This window comes from Jatropha curcas, chromosome 3 (assembly GCF_041381405.1).
Source record: "Jatropha curcas cultivar XTBG-Jc1 chromosome 3, XTBG_Jcur_1.0, whole genome shotgun sequence".
Taxonomy (NCBI): Eukaryota; Viridiplantae; Streptophyta; class Magnoliopsida; order Malpighiales; family Euphorbiaceae; genus Jatropha; species Jatropha curcas.
This window is the reverse complement of record NC_143153.1, coordinates 22,144,183-22,161,120: the sequence shown is the minus strand read 5'-3', so window position 1 is coordinate 22,161,120 and position 16,938 is coordinate 22,144,183. Positions and strand designations below refer to the sequence as shown.

At 32.3% G+C, this 16,938-nt stretch overlaps 1 protein-coding gene and 1 pseudogene across 2 annotated transcripts; one reads left to right on the top strand and one right to left on the bottom strand.

The window, feature by feature from the left end:
• Positions 1 to 6,039: 6,039 nt before the first annotated feature.
• LOC105629601 (uncharacterized) lies at positions 6,040 to 10,893 on the top strand. The gene is made up of 2 exons (XM_089719480.1): positions 6,040 to 7,004; positions 9,538 to 10,893. Exons 1-2 carry the CDS (start codon positions 6,245 to 6,247, stop codon positions 10,746 to 10,748), a joined length of 1,971 nt encoding a protein of 656 aa, XP_089575606.1. The 5' UTR covers positions 6,040 to 6,244; the 3' UTR covers positions 10,749 to 10,893.
• Positions 10,894 to 11,217: 324 nt separating this feature from the next.
• Positions 11,218 to 14,684, bottom strand: LOC110009017 (B3 domain-containing protein Os01g0234100-like; annotated as a pseudogene). Its single transcript, XR_016320096.1, has 7 exons — positions 14,539 to 14,684; positions 14,367 to 14,450; positions 13,520 to 13,551; positions 13,266 to 13,424; positions 12,941 to 13,153; positions 12,825 to 12,857; positions 11,218 to 12,224 (listed from the first exon to the last, which is right to left on the bottom strand). The product of XR_016320096.1 is annotated as a B3 domain-containing protein Os01g0234100-like (transcript).
• Positions 14,685 to 16,938: the final 2,254 nt, after the last annotated feature.

The window sequence follows — 16,938 nt, the reverse complement described above, 5'->3', positions numbered from 1 at the left end:
TTCGTTTGTCTATTGATTTATTTTATTAAATTTCTTTGATTAATAAATTTGCTTTAATTGTGGTATTAATTTATTTTCAACAAAATGAAACAACAAAGCTAAGAAATCAAGTTCTTATTTCTTTTAATTGTACTTTCTGATATTGAAAAGTCAAAATATTCCATGTAGGACAAAAGTTAACTAAAATAGAACTAAAAAGTGTTTCATTCCTGTCGAATTTGTAAAGAGGCTACCATGGAGTTTTGGCAATAATAAACCGCTACAGGTTCATTGAAAAGTTTTTTCTTTTTCTGTTTCTTTTTCAGGTTGATTTTATTATGGCAAATTAGAATTATTTGGTAAAAACTTGCTAACTTAAAAAAGAAAAAAAGCTCATGACATACTCATTAAAAGAATCCTTTTGTTCTTGTTAAGGACTAGCTGTAAATAGAGTTCTATTAAGATTTAGGTTCCTAATAGGTTTATAGTATCTTATATATGTGTATATATATGTGACTCTGATGATGAAAATATATATAACAATATTTTTTCCACATTAAATTATATGGTATGAGAGCCTTTGGCTTGTTAAGTTTTGTTTTCTTTTTTTTTTTTTTTTCTCTGCTCTTTTGCATTGAAACTACAAGTAGAATATGTGTTTTTGGTGACTGTCAGTCTAGGTCACCCACCTAGGCGGGTATTTTGTCTCACCGCCGCCCAAGGAAGAAGGGTAAGCCGCTGATTGGCTCTCCCTCTAAATTCGGTCATTGGAACCCTTGCGAGTGGGCTTCATGCGCCACTCACAGTTTTTCGCTTTCTTCACACGCCGGCGCATGAGGGCGTGTCCGGCCATTTCCTGTCACTGACTCTCAATCACCGACTCATCGATTTTACCAATACATTACAACCCAATGTGTTGCATCAGCCCTCTTTGACTTTTGTGGTGTTTTTCGTGCTGCATCTTTGCTGCCGCTTTGCCCTGTACAGTTTGAATTTGTGAATTTATATTCTATTGCTGTCTATTTGTTATTCTGCTATCGAGTTACCAAGAGTCGTAGTTTTCCTTTGTTGTGCTATATTTGTTTTTGAGCGTTTAGTTACAAATCATGACGACTACTTCACCGAAGACTTCCGAATCGAAACCTATCATCACTTATGTTGTGCCATTATTGAATAAAATAACGGAACACAAACTTATTGGCTCTAATTTTCTGGCATGGAGTAAAATAGTTGGTATATATTTTCGTAGTTTGGATAAGGATGACCACTTGACCAATGATCCACCTGAAGGAGATGCTAGGCAAATCTAGCTTAGAGAGGATGCTTGCTTTGGAATTTGCTTGACAGTGAGGTAATTGGTTTATTTAATCATTGTGAGTTTGTTAAGGAGCTGATGGATTATCTTGAATTTTTGCACTCGAAAAAATGTAATCTGTCTCGTATATATGAAGTCTGCAAAGGATTTTATCTAGCCAACCAGCAAGATAAGCCCATTATAGCTTATTTCATGGAATTTAAGATTTATGAGGAACTTAAAGTTTTATTGCCTTTTAGCCTTGATATTCAGGTTCAATAGACTCAGCGAGAACAAATGGCTGTGATGAGTTTTCTTGTAGGTTTTGTTCCAGTTTTTGAAACGGCTAAATCACAGGTTCTTTCAGGCAATGACATTACCTTTTTTTAGGAAACTTTCACTAGATTACTGCGAATTGAAGGTTCTCATACCCTTTCTCCTTCTGAAAATAGTGCCCTTGTGAGTCGTAATGAGGCAGCTAGGCAGTTAGGAAATAGAGGAAGAGGAGGAAATAACCATAGTAATGGAGCAATTAATCGGGAGGCAAGCATTATTGTTTGCCATTATTGCCATGAACCTGGTCACACTAAACGGTATTGCAAGAAACTGATAAATAAGTCGCCAAAGGCAAATATGGCCACATAAGAGTCCTTAGTTGCTTCTTTTGACAACACTATAACAATTTCTGCTGCTAAGTATGTTGAGCTCTCTAGATACCGTTCTTCTAAATCCGTTGATTCCTCAATTGCTGCTGCTGCCAATTCAGGTACTCTTAATACATGTCTTATGTCTACCTCATCAAAGTGGGTCATTGATTTTGGTTGCATAGATCACATGATAGGTAACCCTAGTCTCTTATCCTCATTAAAGGAACCTGAACAATTTAATCGTCATGTTACTTTAGATGATGGGTCCACATCTTCTGTCAAATGTATTAGCATCGCTGATCCAATCCCATCTCTTCCATTGTCTTCTGTCTTTTGTTTGCCTCATTTTTTGTTTAATCTATTGTATGTTAGCAAAATCACTCGTATATTGAATTGTTGTGTTAAATTTTATCCTACTTATTGTGTTTCAGGATCTTTTGACAAAGCGGATTATTGGTAGAGGACGCGAGTCTGGTGGCCTTTATCTTTTAGATGAACAAGTTTTGTTATCTCTATCTTGTGTTGGTGCTTTATCTCCTCTTGAGGTTCATTGTCATTTGGGCCATCCTTCATTGTCTACTTCAAAGAAGTTGTGTCCGTAGTTTCAGTCTTTATCAATTTTAGAATGCGATTCTTGTCAATTTGCCAAATATAATCTTTTACCTTTAGTTCCTCGAGTCAATAAACAAGTATCATCCCTTTTTGAGTTCATTCTGATGTTTGGGGTCCATGTCCTACTATTTCTAAAACTAAATTTAGGTATTTTGTTACTTTTGTGGATGATTATTCTAGTGTTACTTGTTTATTTTTAATGAAAAGTCGTTATGAGATATTCTCTATTTTTTTGTTCCTTTTGTGCTGAGATTGGAACTCAATTTAATACCTTTGTCTGCAAACTACAAAGTGATAATGCTAAAGAATATCTATCTAGTTCCTTCCAATCTTAAATGTCAGAGAACGATATTCTCCATCAAACATCTTGTGTTGATACTCCTTCTCAAAATGGGGTTGCAGAAAGAAAAAATCGACATCTTCCTAAAGTTGCTAGGGCACTTCTATTCCAAATAAAGGTCCTTAAATACTTTTGGGCTAATGCTATTTCTACTGCATATTTTTTTTTATCAATCGTATGGCTTCTTCTATGCTTAATGGTGAAACTCCTTATAGTGTCTTGTTTCCTTCTAAGCTTCTATTCCCTATTGAACCTCGTGTTTTTGGTTGTACTTGTTTTGTTTGTGATGTTTGTCCATAGGTTTCCAAATTATATCTGAAGTCCCTTTGTTGCGTTTTCCTTAGGTATTCTCAGCATCAAAAAGGGTATCATTGTTTCTCTCCCAATCTTGACCATTATCTTGTTTCTGTAGATGTCACATTCTTTGAGAATACTCCATCTTTTCCTGCTTCTATATATAAGAGTGAGGGGAAGGATGATGAGCTTTTAGTCTATACTATCCTGCAACTTCCTAGCTCTCTTGCTCTTGCTCCTATTCCTAATCTCGCACCTTATCCTGCTACAGTGTTTGCTACTCCTATTCCTACTTATGCACCAGCATTTGTTCGGCCTCATTTTTAAAAGGTTTATTCCAGAAGACCAGAGACTCTTGACTCACTTCCCCCACCTGCCGCTTCAACAGAGGATTCAGTTCCCTCTACTCAACCTGAGCATGTACCATCAACTCCTCAGTCAGGCCTTGACCTTTCCATTGCTCTTTGCAAAAGTAAATGCAAATATATCTATCCTATTTCTTCTTTTGTCAGTTATGATCATCTTTCTTCTTCATCTTGTTGTTTTGTAAGTAACCTAGACTCTGTTTCTACCCCAAAAATTGTTGTTCAAGCTTTGTCCCATCCTGATTGATGTGCAGCAATGAAAGAGGAGATGGCCGCCTTAGATACTAATGGTACTTGGGATCTTGTGTCTCTCCCGAAAAGTAAGAAAGCTATTGGTTGCAAGTGGGTTTTCACCATTAAAGTGAATCCTGATGGGTCTGTTGCTCTTCTTAAGGCTCGTTTAGTTGCTAAGGGCTATTCTCAAATTTATGGCCTTTATTACTCTAAAACTTTTTCTCCCATAGCCAAATTGTCTTTTGTTCGTTTATTTATTTCTTTAGCAATTACTTTTGATTGGCCTTTACATCAGCTGGATGTTAAGAATGCCTTTCTTCAGGAGGAAGTTTACGTGGAGCAACCGCCAGGCTTTGTTGCTTAGGGGGGAGTCGGGTTAAGTATGTAAACTTCGCAAATCTCTTTATGGCCTAAAATAGAGCCCTCAAGATTGGTTTGGTTGATTTTGCGATGTGGTACACCGATTTAGCATGCAAAAGAGTACTTCTGATCAATCTATATTTTTCAAAAGTACTAAGATAGTTTGATTCTACTTGTGGTTTATGTTGATAACATTATTATTATAGGGAGTGATTCAGCCAGCATTACATCACTTAAGACATTCCTCCAGACTCAGTTTCAAACAAAAGACTTAAGATCGTTGAAGTACTTTTTGGGTATTGAAGTATCTAGGTGTAAGAGATGCATCTTTTTATCTCAAAGGAAGTATGTCCTTGACTTACTGAAGGAAATTGGAAAGTTAGGTGCCAAGCAATGCAGTGCTCCAATGACTCCTAATTTATAACTTTCAATTAATGGTGAGCTATTTGATGATCCTGAGATGTATAGAAGATTGGTGGGCAAATTGAATAATCTTACGGTAACACATATAGATATTGCTTACTCTGTGAGCGTCTTAAGCTAGTTTATATCTTCTTCTACTATTATCCATTTGGAAGCTTTAGGACAAATTTTGTGCTACTTGAAAGATAATCCAGGTCGTGGCCTCCTTTATAGTAATCATGGGCATTTGGACATTGGGTGTTTTTCAGATGCGAATTGGGCAGGTTTGAAGGTTGATAGAAGATCAACTTCAGGATACTGTGTCTTTGTGGGCGGAAACTTGATACCGTGGGGGAGCAAGAAATAAAATGTAGACTTACGATCGAGTGCTGAATCAAAATATCGAGTTATGGCACAATTTGGTTGTGAATTGATTTGGATTCGTCAATTGTTAGAGGAAATTGGCTTCAAGTCGCCTTTGTATGCAAAGTTATAGTGTGATAATCAAATTGCTCTTCACATTGCGTCAAATCCGGTATTTCATGAATGAACGAAATATATTGAGATTGATTGTCATTTGATTCGTGAAAAAATACAACAGGGTGTTATCTCTACGGGGTACGTTAAAACAAGTGAATAGTTAAGATATTTCTTTACAAAAGCTCTAAATGGACCTCGAATTGACTATCTTTGTAACAAGTTGGGCATGATTAACATCTATGCTCCAACTTGAGGGGGTGTTAAGGACTAGTTGTAAATAGAGTTCTTTTAGGAGTTAGATTCCTAATAGGTTTATAGTATCTTGTATATGTATAAATATGTGACTCTATTGAAGAAAAAATGTACAACAATAATTTTTTGCATTGAATTACAGTTATGATGCAGCCTTTTTCATTTTTTGATTATGTGCTCTGTGAGTAAGGGTGTTCTTTGTAGTTTATTGTCAGTTGGTGTATATCAGTATTATAATGGCTACATGAGTTATCTTTTGACTGTTAATTACTGATAGTGTATATCAGAATTTTCAAATACTTGATGGAGGTTGGAATTATTGAAAAGAGCATGGCCATATTTTTGCTTGTCACCTATAATGGAACACAATAATTTATTTGCTTACCTCTAAAACTGCATCATATATTCTTTTGTTACTTAGTATATTTTATAAGCATCTAATGGGCTAAATATTGAAATTTTTTTTTTACCCTTTTGAAAATATATCTCAAACAATAATTTTTTTTAAAAGAAATTTTTAAAAATGAATGAAAATAATCCCATATAATGCTTTCTCTTAACTCTTTTTAAATAAATAGAGTTTCTTGTTATACTTTTTATATGATTCCATCATTCAACTATTGCAATATATTTTCAAATATTGCAAATTCAATTTTTTTTCATGTCGTTTTTATTAATAAATAATTAATATTTTCATGTAATTAAAGAATTTTATATTAATAAACAATTTAGACTTTCATAACGAAAAATAATACTCCACTAATAAAGGATTTGAATTTAATGTTGACGCTATTTTCTGCTCTCTAATTCCAAAGCTCATATCAGCCAGCCCTCCACAAAAGCCCGTAGCTTATCTTCTCTCTTCCGCTAGACATCAACGGGGGACACTAAATCAGACCAAATCGCTTCTCGCCATTATCAAATTTCTCCCAAAAACTATATACAAGATTGGGTCTTTCGCTTTATTTTCATAATATTATCCAAGATGCTCTTAACTACCAGCAGATGCCTTACTAATTTTCGGCTTCATCGGCTGATGGGTTTTTTTGATTCAGTTTCTTATACTAGTTCTACCAGTACACACGCCAGAGGTAAAAGCAAATCTTATTCTTTCGATAACACTGATGATGCTTTGGCTGCTTTCCAGTTAATGCTTCATAGTAATCCCTCACCATCTATTCTGGAATTTAATAAATTATTATCTGCACTTGTTCGAATGAAACGTTATGAGACTGTAATTTCTCTTTACAAACAGATGGAATTGTTTGGAATTTCACTCGATATTTATTGTATAAATAATTTGACTAATTGCTTTTGCCATCTGGACCGCGTGGATTTTGGGTTCTCTCTCATTGGGAAAATCTTCAAACTTGGTTTTCAGCCTGACATTATAACGCTTAATACCTTGATTAACGGGCTTTGTAGTGAGGATAGATTTGATGAAGCTGTGGAATTATATGATGAGATGATTGCAAAAGGGTATCAACCTGATGTCTATACCTATACCGTCATTGTGAATGGTCTGTGTAAAATTGGAAAAACCAATGTGGCCTTTGGTATTCTGAAAAGACTGGTCGAGGAAGGTTGTGAACCTGATGTGGTGTCATATAGTGTTATCATTGACAGCCTTTGTAAGGATAGATTGGTTACTGAGGCATTAGAGCTCTTCTTGAAAATGAAGAGTGAAGGCATCTTGCCGAGTGTTGTGACTTACAACTCCTTAATCCATGGTCTGTGCATGTCAGGCCGATTGAAGGAAGCTTTATGCTGCTTAACAAAATGTTGAAAGCGAAAGTCACAGCAAATTTAATTACCTTCAGTATATTGGTTGATGGTCTTTGTAAGTGTGGAAGGGTTTCAAAGGCTCATGGTATAGTCAAATTGATGATTCAACAAGGAATAAAGCCCGATGTAGTGACTTACAGCTCTTTAATCTATGGTCTATGCAAGGCAGGCCGCTGGGAGGAAGTTTCTATGCTGCTTCATGAAATGTTGGAAGCAAACATCACTCCAAATTTAATTACTTTCAATATATTGGTCGATGGGCTTTGTAAGGAAGGAAGTGTATCAAAGGCTCATGGTATTGTCAAATGGGTAAATTATTATTTAGTCCCTCAGGTTTTACATAATTAACCAACTAATCACAGGTTTTGCCCAAATATCTAGCTAGTCCCTCAGGTTTAACTCCGTCTAATTAAAAGGTCCTTCCGTCCGAAAAGTTGGTTTTTTTCCGTTAATTATAGACTAAAAGACTAAAACACCCCTCCCCAGCTGACGTGGACCATAAGGAAAAATTATTATCTAGTCCTTCAGGTTTTACATAATTATCTAACTAATCCCAAGTTTTGCGCAAATATCTAACTAGTCCCTCAGGTTTAGCTCTGTCTAATTGAAAGGTCCTTCCGTCCGAAAAGTTAGTTTTTTTCCGTTAATTGAAGACTAAAAGACTAAAACACCTCTCCCTAACTGACGTGGACCAATATGAAGCGATAAGGGAGGAAATTGTATAAACTAAAAGACTAAATAATAATTTTCCCTATAATTTTATGCACATGTAGAATTGTATAGACTAAGCTTAATTACACGAGTAGGAAAATTAGCTTCGCTAAATTTAAAAATGAAAATTGAAGAGCTTCATATAAAGTCGATGGAGATATAATAATTTTTCTCTCTTAAATGTACGGTTTAGTTTTAGATTATGAATATTTGCAAATCGAAAACCATTAAATATAATTATGTCTCTAAAATATTACTATCTTCATTCTATAATATTCCCCACATTTAGAATTTCATGTCTTTTAAAAAAATTATTAAATTTGTATAAATTATAATAAATTATTGAATAAATTTTGACAATATTACTCTTAATTTAATATTAATCTCTAAGAAAATCATTAAATTGAAATAATAATTATTAATCATACACAAAGGGTAAATATGAAAAAAATATTTATTACTCCTTAAAACCGCAAATATAACAAGTATTTTAGACTAAATTAGACAAATATTTTAGAACAAATTATTTTCTCAAATCTGACAAGTATTATGGAACAAAGACAGTATTAAAAAAAGGATAAAAAAATTAATTTGATGTTCTAATTAAATATTATTAAATTTAAGTGAATCATGAAAGTAAATACCTCTTCAAAAAAAGTAAATACCTCATTTTTCTTTTTACCCCAAATTATCATCATAGTTTCTTTTTTAGAAAAAAAATAATAAACATAATTTTCTATTTTATTCATATTTAATATGCAAATTTTATCAAGAAACATTACTATTATCATTGATAAAATCTAAAAAAAAAAAACAAAGTATTCCATCTATTCATAAATACTTTTAATGTTTTTATGGTAATTAAGTAAGTAAATTTATTCTTATAAATTATAACAAAATATTAATTAATTTTATTACGTAACCTTAAATAAGAGAGGAGATGTTATATGATTTTGGAAAATTATAAAAATAATTATTAAATTTAATATAAATAAAGATAAAATTGAAAAAAAAAATTAATTACTCATTAATATTCTAAAAAAAAAAGATATTTGGGAGAAAACACCGGCTCTAAAATAATAGTTATTTATAGATAAAAAAAGTAATTATCTATAGACAAAAAAAGTAATTGTCTCCATCGACTTTATATGAAACTCTTCAATTTTCATTTTTAAATTTAGCAAAGCTAATTTTCCTACTCGTGTAATTAAGCTTAGTCTATACAATTCTACATGTGCATAAAATTATAGGAAAAATTATTATTTAGTCTTTTAGTTTATACAATTCCCTCCCTTATCGCTTCATACTGGTCCACGTCAGCTAGGGAGAAGTGTTTTAGTCTTTTAGTCTTTTAGTCTTCAATTAACGGAAAAAAACTAACTTTTCGGACGGAAAGACCTTTCAATTAGACGGAGTTAAACCTGAGGGACTAGTTAGATATTTGCGCAAAACGTGGGATTAGTTAGATAATTATGTAAAACCTGAGGGACGAGATAATAATTTTTCCTTATGGTCCACGTCAACTAGGAGGGGTGTTTTAGTCTTTTAGTCTATAATTAACGGAAAAAAACCAACTTTTCGTACGGAAGGACCTTTTAATTAGACGGAGTTAAACCTGAGGGACTAGCTAGATATTTTCTCAAAACTTGGGATTAGTTGATTAATTATGTAAAACCTGAGGGACTAAATAATAATTTACCCTTGTCAAATTGATGATTCAAAGAGGAATAAAGCCTAATATTGTGACTTACAGCTCTTTAATCTATGGTCTGTGCAATTCAGGCCGATGGGAAGAAGCTTCTATGCAGCTCAATGAAATGTTAGAAGCGAACATCGCGCCAAATTTAATTACCTTCAACATGTTGGTTGATGGACTTTGTAAGGAAGGAAGGGTTGCAAAGGCTCATGGTATAGTCAAATGGATGATTCAAAGAGGAATAAAGCCTGATGTTGTGACTTACAGCTCTTTAATCTATGGTCTGTGCAATTTAGGCCGATGGGAAGAAGCTTCTATGCAGCTCAATGAAATTTTGGAAGCGAACATCGCACCAAATTTAATTATGTTCAACATATTGGTTGATGGACTTTGTAAGGAAGGAAGGGTTGCAAAGGCTCATGGTATAGTCAAATGGATGATTCAAAGAGGAATAAAGCCTGATGTTGCGACTTACAACTCTTTGATGAATGGATGTTGTCTACTCAACAAAATGGATCAAGCTAGAAAAATTTTTGACATGATGCTAAGCAAGGGTTGTACACCTGATGTTGTTACCTATAGTATCATGATTGACTGTTACTGTATGAGAAAAAGGATAGCTGAGGCAATGAGGCTTCTTGATGAAATGCATCACAAAGGATTGATTCCTAACCATGTCACTTATAATTCTCTTATACATGGCTTGTGTAAAGCAAAGAGCCCTCAAGCTGCATATAAGTTTTTCAAGGACTTGTGTGCTAGTGGCCATTCTCCAGATGTGGTAACTTACTCAATTTTGATAGATGGCTTCTGTAAGCATCAGTGTCTAGATGTGGCGTTGTCCCTATTTCATGAAATGCAGAAAAACTCATTGAAGCCTGATATAACTGTATATAGTGCTCTAATTGATGGTATGTTCGAAGCTGGAAAGCTGAAAGATGCAAAGGAACTGTTTTCTAGACTTTCTATAGAAGGGTTGCAGCCTAATGTGTATATATACACTATAATGATCAATGGACTTTGTAAAGAAGGACTCCTAGATGAAGCATTCAAGGTTTTTAGGAAAATGGAAGAGAATGGTTGCTTACCAAATATTTGCTCTTATAATGTGATTATCCAAGGATATCTCCGGCACAATGATTTGTCCATGGCAACACAACTTATTGATGAAATGGTTGGCAAGGGTTTTTTTGCAGATGCCACCACCACAGAGCTTGTAATAAATTTAGTTATGAACAAGCCAGATGATCCGCTTGTGCAAAAGCTGCTAAGCTGCTCTAAACAATCTAAGATGTAAACTTGAAGTGAGATTTTAGGATAGAACAATTATTATACTGTTGCAGGAGGTTTTGTCATATTTCTAGTTATGAAATTTGTCTCAAAAACATGTTCTATTTTGTGCAATTCCATTCCTATACAGATTGCAGAAGGATATTCACATAACTAATGTCTATGGATTTTCATGGTGTGAATCGTTTTTTTACTTGGTATTGTTATTCATACAACTGATTTGTGGTTTAGGAAAATGTTGATATTAGCTGTCCCTTAGTTAAGAGGGGAATTGATGTGTCTGTTAAAGATAGCTTCTTGAACTATCAAACGACGTTTATCGTAGAACAATCTTTAGACGATGGTAGTTGAATTTCTGTATCTTGTGGTTCTCTGTATTTGTATCGGACTCCTGCAATTCATTCTTTAGATGATGGTTGAACCAATTGAATGAAATGCATATGCAATTTTAGTAAGTCAAACAAATGTGCTAATCAGAAATCAAACTTCAGATCCTCAGAGCAGAATTTCCCATTTCCAAGTTGTCATTTACATTAATGTATGAAATAATTACATTTCTTTGTTAACATTGTTAGACAGTATTTACCACGCCCAAGCTTTCATTTAATATGCTATGGCAATGTTTGGCTTCGAGGAATCAAAGTAGAGCTTCACAAACAAACTCTATTTTTCAACTTCTTAGGGAAGCTGCCATTTTTAATATCTCAGCTCTCGCGCACAGCAGGTTGCCAGCATAGCCAAACTGATCTTGCAACAAAATAAAGAGTTATTGCTTAGGCTTTCACATGGTGTAGCGCACACATTGCTCCCAGCCACCTTCTTGCTTACCGGACAAAAATTTTCCCAAAATAAATACCATGTTTCTGGTCACCATGGGGCTTTAGCCACTTCTTGGAACATAAGCATAAGCTCATAGTTTTCAGCATTTGGCTCCAACTGTTGAATCTCTATATCAAGCCTGCTAGTCAACTCTTTTAAATTTGAAAGGTTTGCCTCAAGAATTCTCATCTCTTTTTCTGCATTAGTTTTTTCAAGTCTAGCTTCCTTATGTCTTCTCAACTTAGCAGCAAGGCTCATCAAATGTTCCAATGGTTCGAGCAAGAAGTCAATGTTCATCCCCAATGTCTTGAAGGCTTTCAGAGTCCTCCCAAGTAGCAAAACTATCTCCGGGTGTAATAAGCTTGGAAGCTTGAATGGCACCTGCAATGTTAATAGTTTCCACTATTACTCCTGCAGCAAGCTTACAATTAAGGCTGCCAACTAGATGCTCATGAAGAAATGACTTTTGACTGCAGCAAAAATCTTAATATTTGTATTGAAGGTGTTTGGATAGCTCAGAGTTTATGACTAAACCATTATTTAGAATGTCAAAATCCTCACAACTTTTCACTTTGGTAAAGTCAATCACCGACTCTGACAATTGAATTCGATCCAAAACATCAAAGCCAAGCTCCTCACTCTCATTTTCAGACATCATGATATTCTTTCAACTTTTTAAATCTGGATTGCCCAGTACAAGGAGCTCCTGATTTTTTCTTTCTTCACTAGCCGTAATCAGATTCTCTGCAGGAATTATGAAAACACGAGAATCGTTTACAATTGGAAGATGACAGTAACTGTGAAATAAACAGTGAAAAAACTAGCTAGAATTCATGGTTTTCACAACAGCATCCAATTGCAGAAGGCTTCAGAACCATTTACCTCACAGTGTAGACCTTAAACGGCAAAGAGCAATTGAAGTAGATTGTACCAGTTCAGGAAACAGAGATAATGCCACTATCATATCCAAGAATGATACTTCACAATCCTCAATGGAAGAACAAAATTACAAAAACTTTTATTATTCATAGAAGGATAAGAATACCTTGTGTGTTTTGCAAGTTCACAAGCACCACAAACTAACAATTTCAATCTGCTGGTTCCAGAGGTTTCTTTTGAAGTATTTAAATGTTATTCATAGAAAATACAAGCCGATATTTGGATATATAGTCCTTTGAAATGAAGGTGGATTTGGAATTGACATCACGTTGATTTTTTATAATTTTCACTCGTAATAAAAATTGACATCATTTCAAATGCACACCTGTCCAAATGGTTCTTGAAGATGTTTAAATTCCTTCAATTTCAAATTAGATGCAAATCAAAACTATATAAATGTTAATTTAAAGATCATAAATACACCTGAAAGATGGTTCAAACAAGCACCATGAATTTAGTTGGCCTGACTAGTTGAAAAACCAAGACGTCGCCCTGCAGCAATTTGTGAGCTAGGGAGAAACCTCTCCATCCACCACTAAAGCCAACCTTTTCTACAAGATATTTTGCCTTCTAATCCATTCCACTTTCACCGTCCAAGTCAAATACAGCATCCCCCTTTGGCATATGCTCATTGCAAAATTGCTTATTAAGGCCCTACCAACCAAAAGTGAGCTTAAATGTATAGCTCTATGAGCAATAAACCTTGTCTGAAGGCAAAATCCTTCTGTAACATGAGAAGTATATAATGAAGAAAAATAAGGCTTACCAGCCAAAATCCTTCTGTAACATGAGAAGGCAACATACATTTTATCATGCTAGGGAATGAAGGTGGTAGATTAGCTTGAATCTATTTTGCTCACTTCAAGACCTCAGACTATACTTGTTATCATATAGACTATCTATTATAGCTTTCTTTCGTTTATGGCTGAAAGTTACAAAAAGGAAGGAGTATAGCTGCAGTATAATTCAGCTTCTAATACGAAAAGGGAAATTAGATACCATTCAACTGATTATACTAACCATTCAGACTTCATTGTATTATAGCATGTTACCTGTTCAAGACATGGCCGTATTTCTCTATTAGTTCATGTTTCCAAAATCTTTAATTCAAAAGTTAAAGCACTTAAAAGTGCAGCAAAATATGCAATCATGTGAATGATAAGAGAAATACATAGTGATCTCACAGCAAATAAATCTAAAAATCCAGCAAAAAAATGAACTCAGAAAAGAAAAGAAAGAAAATAAGAATCAAGCTATTGTTGTTGTTTACCTACCCATCTGGACTGTTCTTAACTTACTGCCACAAAAAGAAAGACAGTTTTAAGGACATTGAAAAATGATAACAAACCTCTGATTGCTTTTTGTGTCTCCTGCCGACGTGGGAAGAAAATTCTGGATTTATCATACTAATCAGAATCATTCAACACAAGCAAGCCCTCTTCAAAGTTCAAATTAAAAGAGAGGTACTTGTCCCCTGAATTTTGTAAATCTCTTTCGCTAATAAAATATACTGTTGTCATAAATTTCTATATCTATCAATTCTCCAACATTGATTCTGAGCTCCAGAAATAAACAAACAAATAACAGCAAATAAAGAAACAAACGAACAGCACAAATGCCATCAAATAGAAATCATATATTTTGCAATTATCTTCATAACCACAATAGTTTGACAAATAAAAGCCCATGTACCATAAATTCGTTTAACAACCTTTCAGGGTCAGGATCATAACCAATACCAAAAGGATAGATTCCTATTGCTTGTTTCCTAAGACTTGAAAAATCTTCAAATAACCCAAAGCAATAACAGTTGACAGGCCAAACGAGAAACAGACAATTACAAACTATAAAAAAAACAAATTCTCACTTTCTTCTGAGGGCTTTTGTTTAGACAAGAAGATTTTCTTCTAAACAAATGTTCCTTCATCGTCCTCGGCCTCCCTCGCTTAGTCTGCAGACAGAAAAGGTGAAAAGAATTAACAGTTCATGCAAAGTATATACTGTTAATGGTGAAAATGCGGAGAGACAATATCTCTCACATTGTTGTCTTGAGTAACAGCCATAGCCGGATGAAACTGAAGATTCCAGAGACTGTTTAGAAAGAAAGTGTAAAACTAATTATTTTACATATAAAAAGTTGCCTGCGAGGGGAAGATGAAAAAGACAGTTTAATTCAAATTTTGAACTTGTGTCATCATAATTCTTACACTTGCCATGCGAGCCGAGCTTTTATCTAGTAGTTGAGTTCTATAATAAGAAGAAAACAAATTATTGTCCCTCTGAAAAAATAGTTTGTTTTAAAATATTTATCATATTTGTAGTTTTCAAGAATTAATAAATTCACTTTTTTTCATGTTTACCCTTATATAGGACCAATAATTAGTACTTCAATTTAATAGTTTCTTAGAGATTCGTATTAAATTAAGGGTAATATAATCAATTTACATATGATTTGTTGTAACTTAGACAAATTTAATAGTTTTCTTAAGGAATATAAAATTCTAAATATAGCAAGTACTATGGAATAAAAGTAATAACATATGAATCCACTATTTTCAAAAAGCAATTATGAAATTTCTAAATTTTTAATTCAGTCAAAAGTTTGGTCATCTATATAATATATAAAAGCAAAAAAGACTATCTTAAATGGCAGTCAAATGTAAGTCTTTCAGATTACTTATTTAACATAATTGTAAAAAGATAAGTTGTAATAATATCAGATTACTTATTTTCAGACAATGTGAGAAAAAAAAGAAAAGAAAACTAAACTAATATTAATAAGCAAAGAAAACTAAACTAATATTAATAAGAAAACTAAACTAAACTAAACTAATATTTATATTTTATATACTCGTTGTACTTACTCATTGCATTTACTATTTTAAAAAGTAATCTTTTTCTCCATTTCTTCTATTTAAGTTTTTTTATGATCATAACTTATTTATTGGTTTTTTTTTTTAAGAATTTAATATAAATAATATTTTTCAAAATTATGAAGGTTTGTTGTTTTTATTAATTAAATGTATTACAAAATTTTCTTTTATTATCATAGTTAAATCTTGAGTACATATATCATGAATCAAACATATATTTTAATATGAAAAATAAACACATTAAATATAACATTTAATTATATAATGAATTTCTAAATAAGAATTAATAGATAAAAGTTTAATTTGTTCTAAAAAATACATAAAAATTTAATTAATAGATTAAGTAAAATAATTAATATCTCTAAAACAAAGGAGGAGAATGACAAAGCAAAGAATTTTTATTAATCGAACTCTATAGCAAATTGTAATAAATCAATATATATAACAGTCAAGAAAGGGAGATAAAGAAATTCAGTTACAATAATTAATAAAAATTATATGCGTATATGTATTTCACATAATTCTCATTGTCATATAAGAATGTAATATATGCATGACTTGAGAAATTATGTGTTTCATCGTTGCATTAGAAGAAATCTTTTTTCTTGAGGCTCAAAAGTGTCAAAAAAATTAGATATAAATTCATTAAATAATCTACTTATATTAGGCTCAAGAAATAGACTCATTGTAGAAGCAGTATTAATAATTAATTACGATTAAGATTAGCAATACCTTCTTTAATTATTTTCGCCATGTTTTTAATTCTTTTTATTATTTATCCTTTAATTTTTTAAATAATAAAATTAAAGCCTTTAAAAATATTTTTATCAACTTCAAATTTAGTAAGAGTATCTTGGTTAATCTAAACGTTTCCCTTTCCTATTCTTACTTTTATATATATCAGTATTATTATAGATTAAAATTTCTAATTTAACTACAAATAGAAACTCTTTTAATTAATATAATAAGAATTCTTAGTGACTATATTAAAATTATAACTAAATCCTTATGAAATAAAGTGTTAATTTTAATTTGTGATTTCTAGTTGAGAAGCTTTATAATAATTAAAATTCTTGATTGAAATAAAAATTTAAAAAAAAATTCCTAATTGAAATAAAAAAAATTATATAAATAAATAGCAATAAATATGTCAAATAAATCCATTCATGTCAATAAAGACTAAAAATTAATTAATGCAATGTGATTATAATTAGCAAAAGAAAAAGGTTTGGTTTGATAATCACATAATTAAATTATTCTAACAATAAAAGCTAAAAATCAATTCATATAACGAGATTATACTTACCAAAAGAAAAATATATAATTGAGAATTCAATAATTTCAAAAAATAAATTCTTGATAGTCAAAAGTAATATAATAATAATAATAATAATATAGAGCGGCGTGATTTATACTTTCCTAATTAGGATGGGACAAAAGACAAATGCCTACTTATAATTAGACTCAACTTTCTATTAGAATTCAAATAGAAAATTAAAAAAAAATCAAAATTCATATTTAAAATTAGATCAAACTTCTAATTTGAAAACTAAAAACTTATAAATA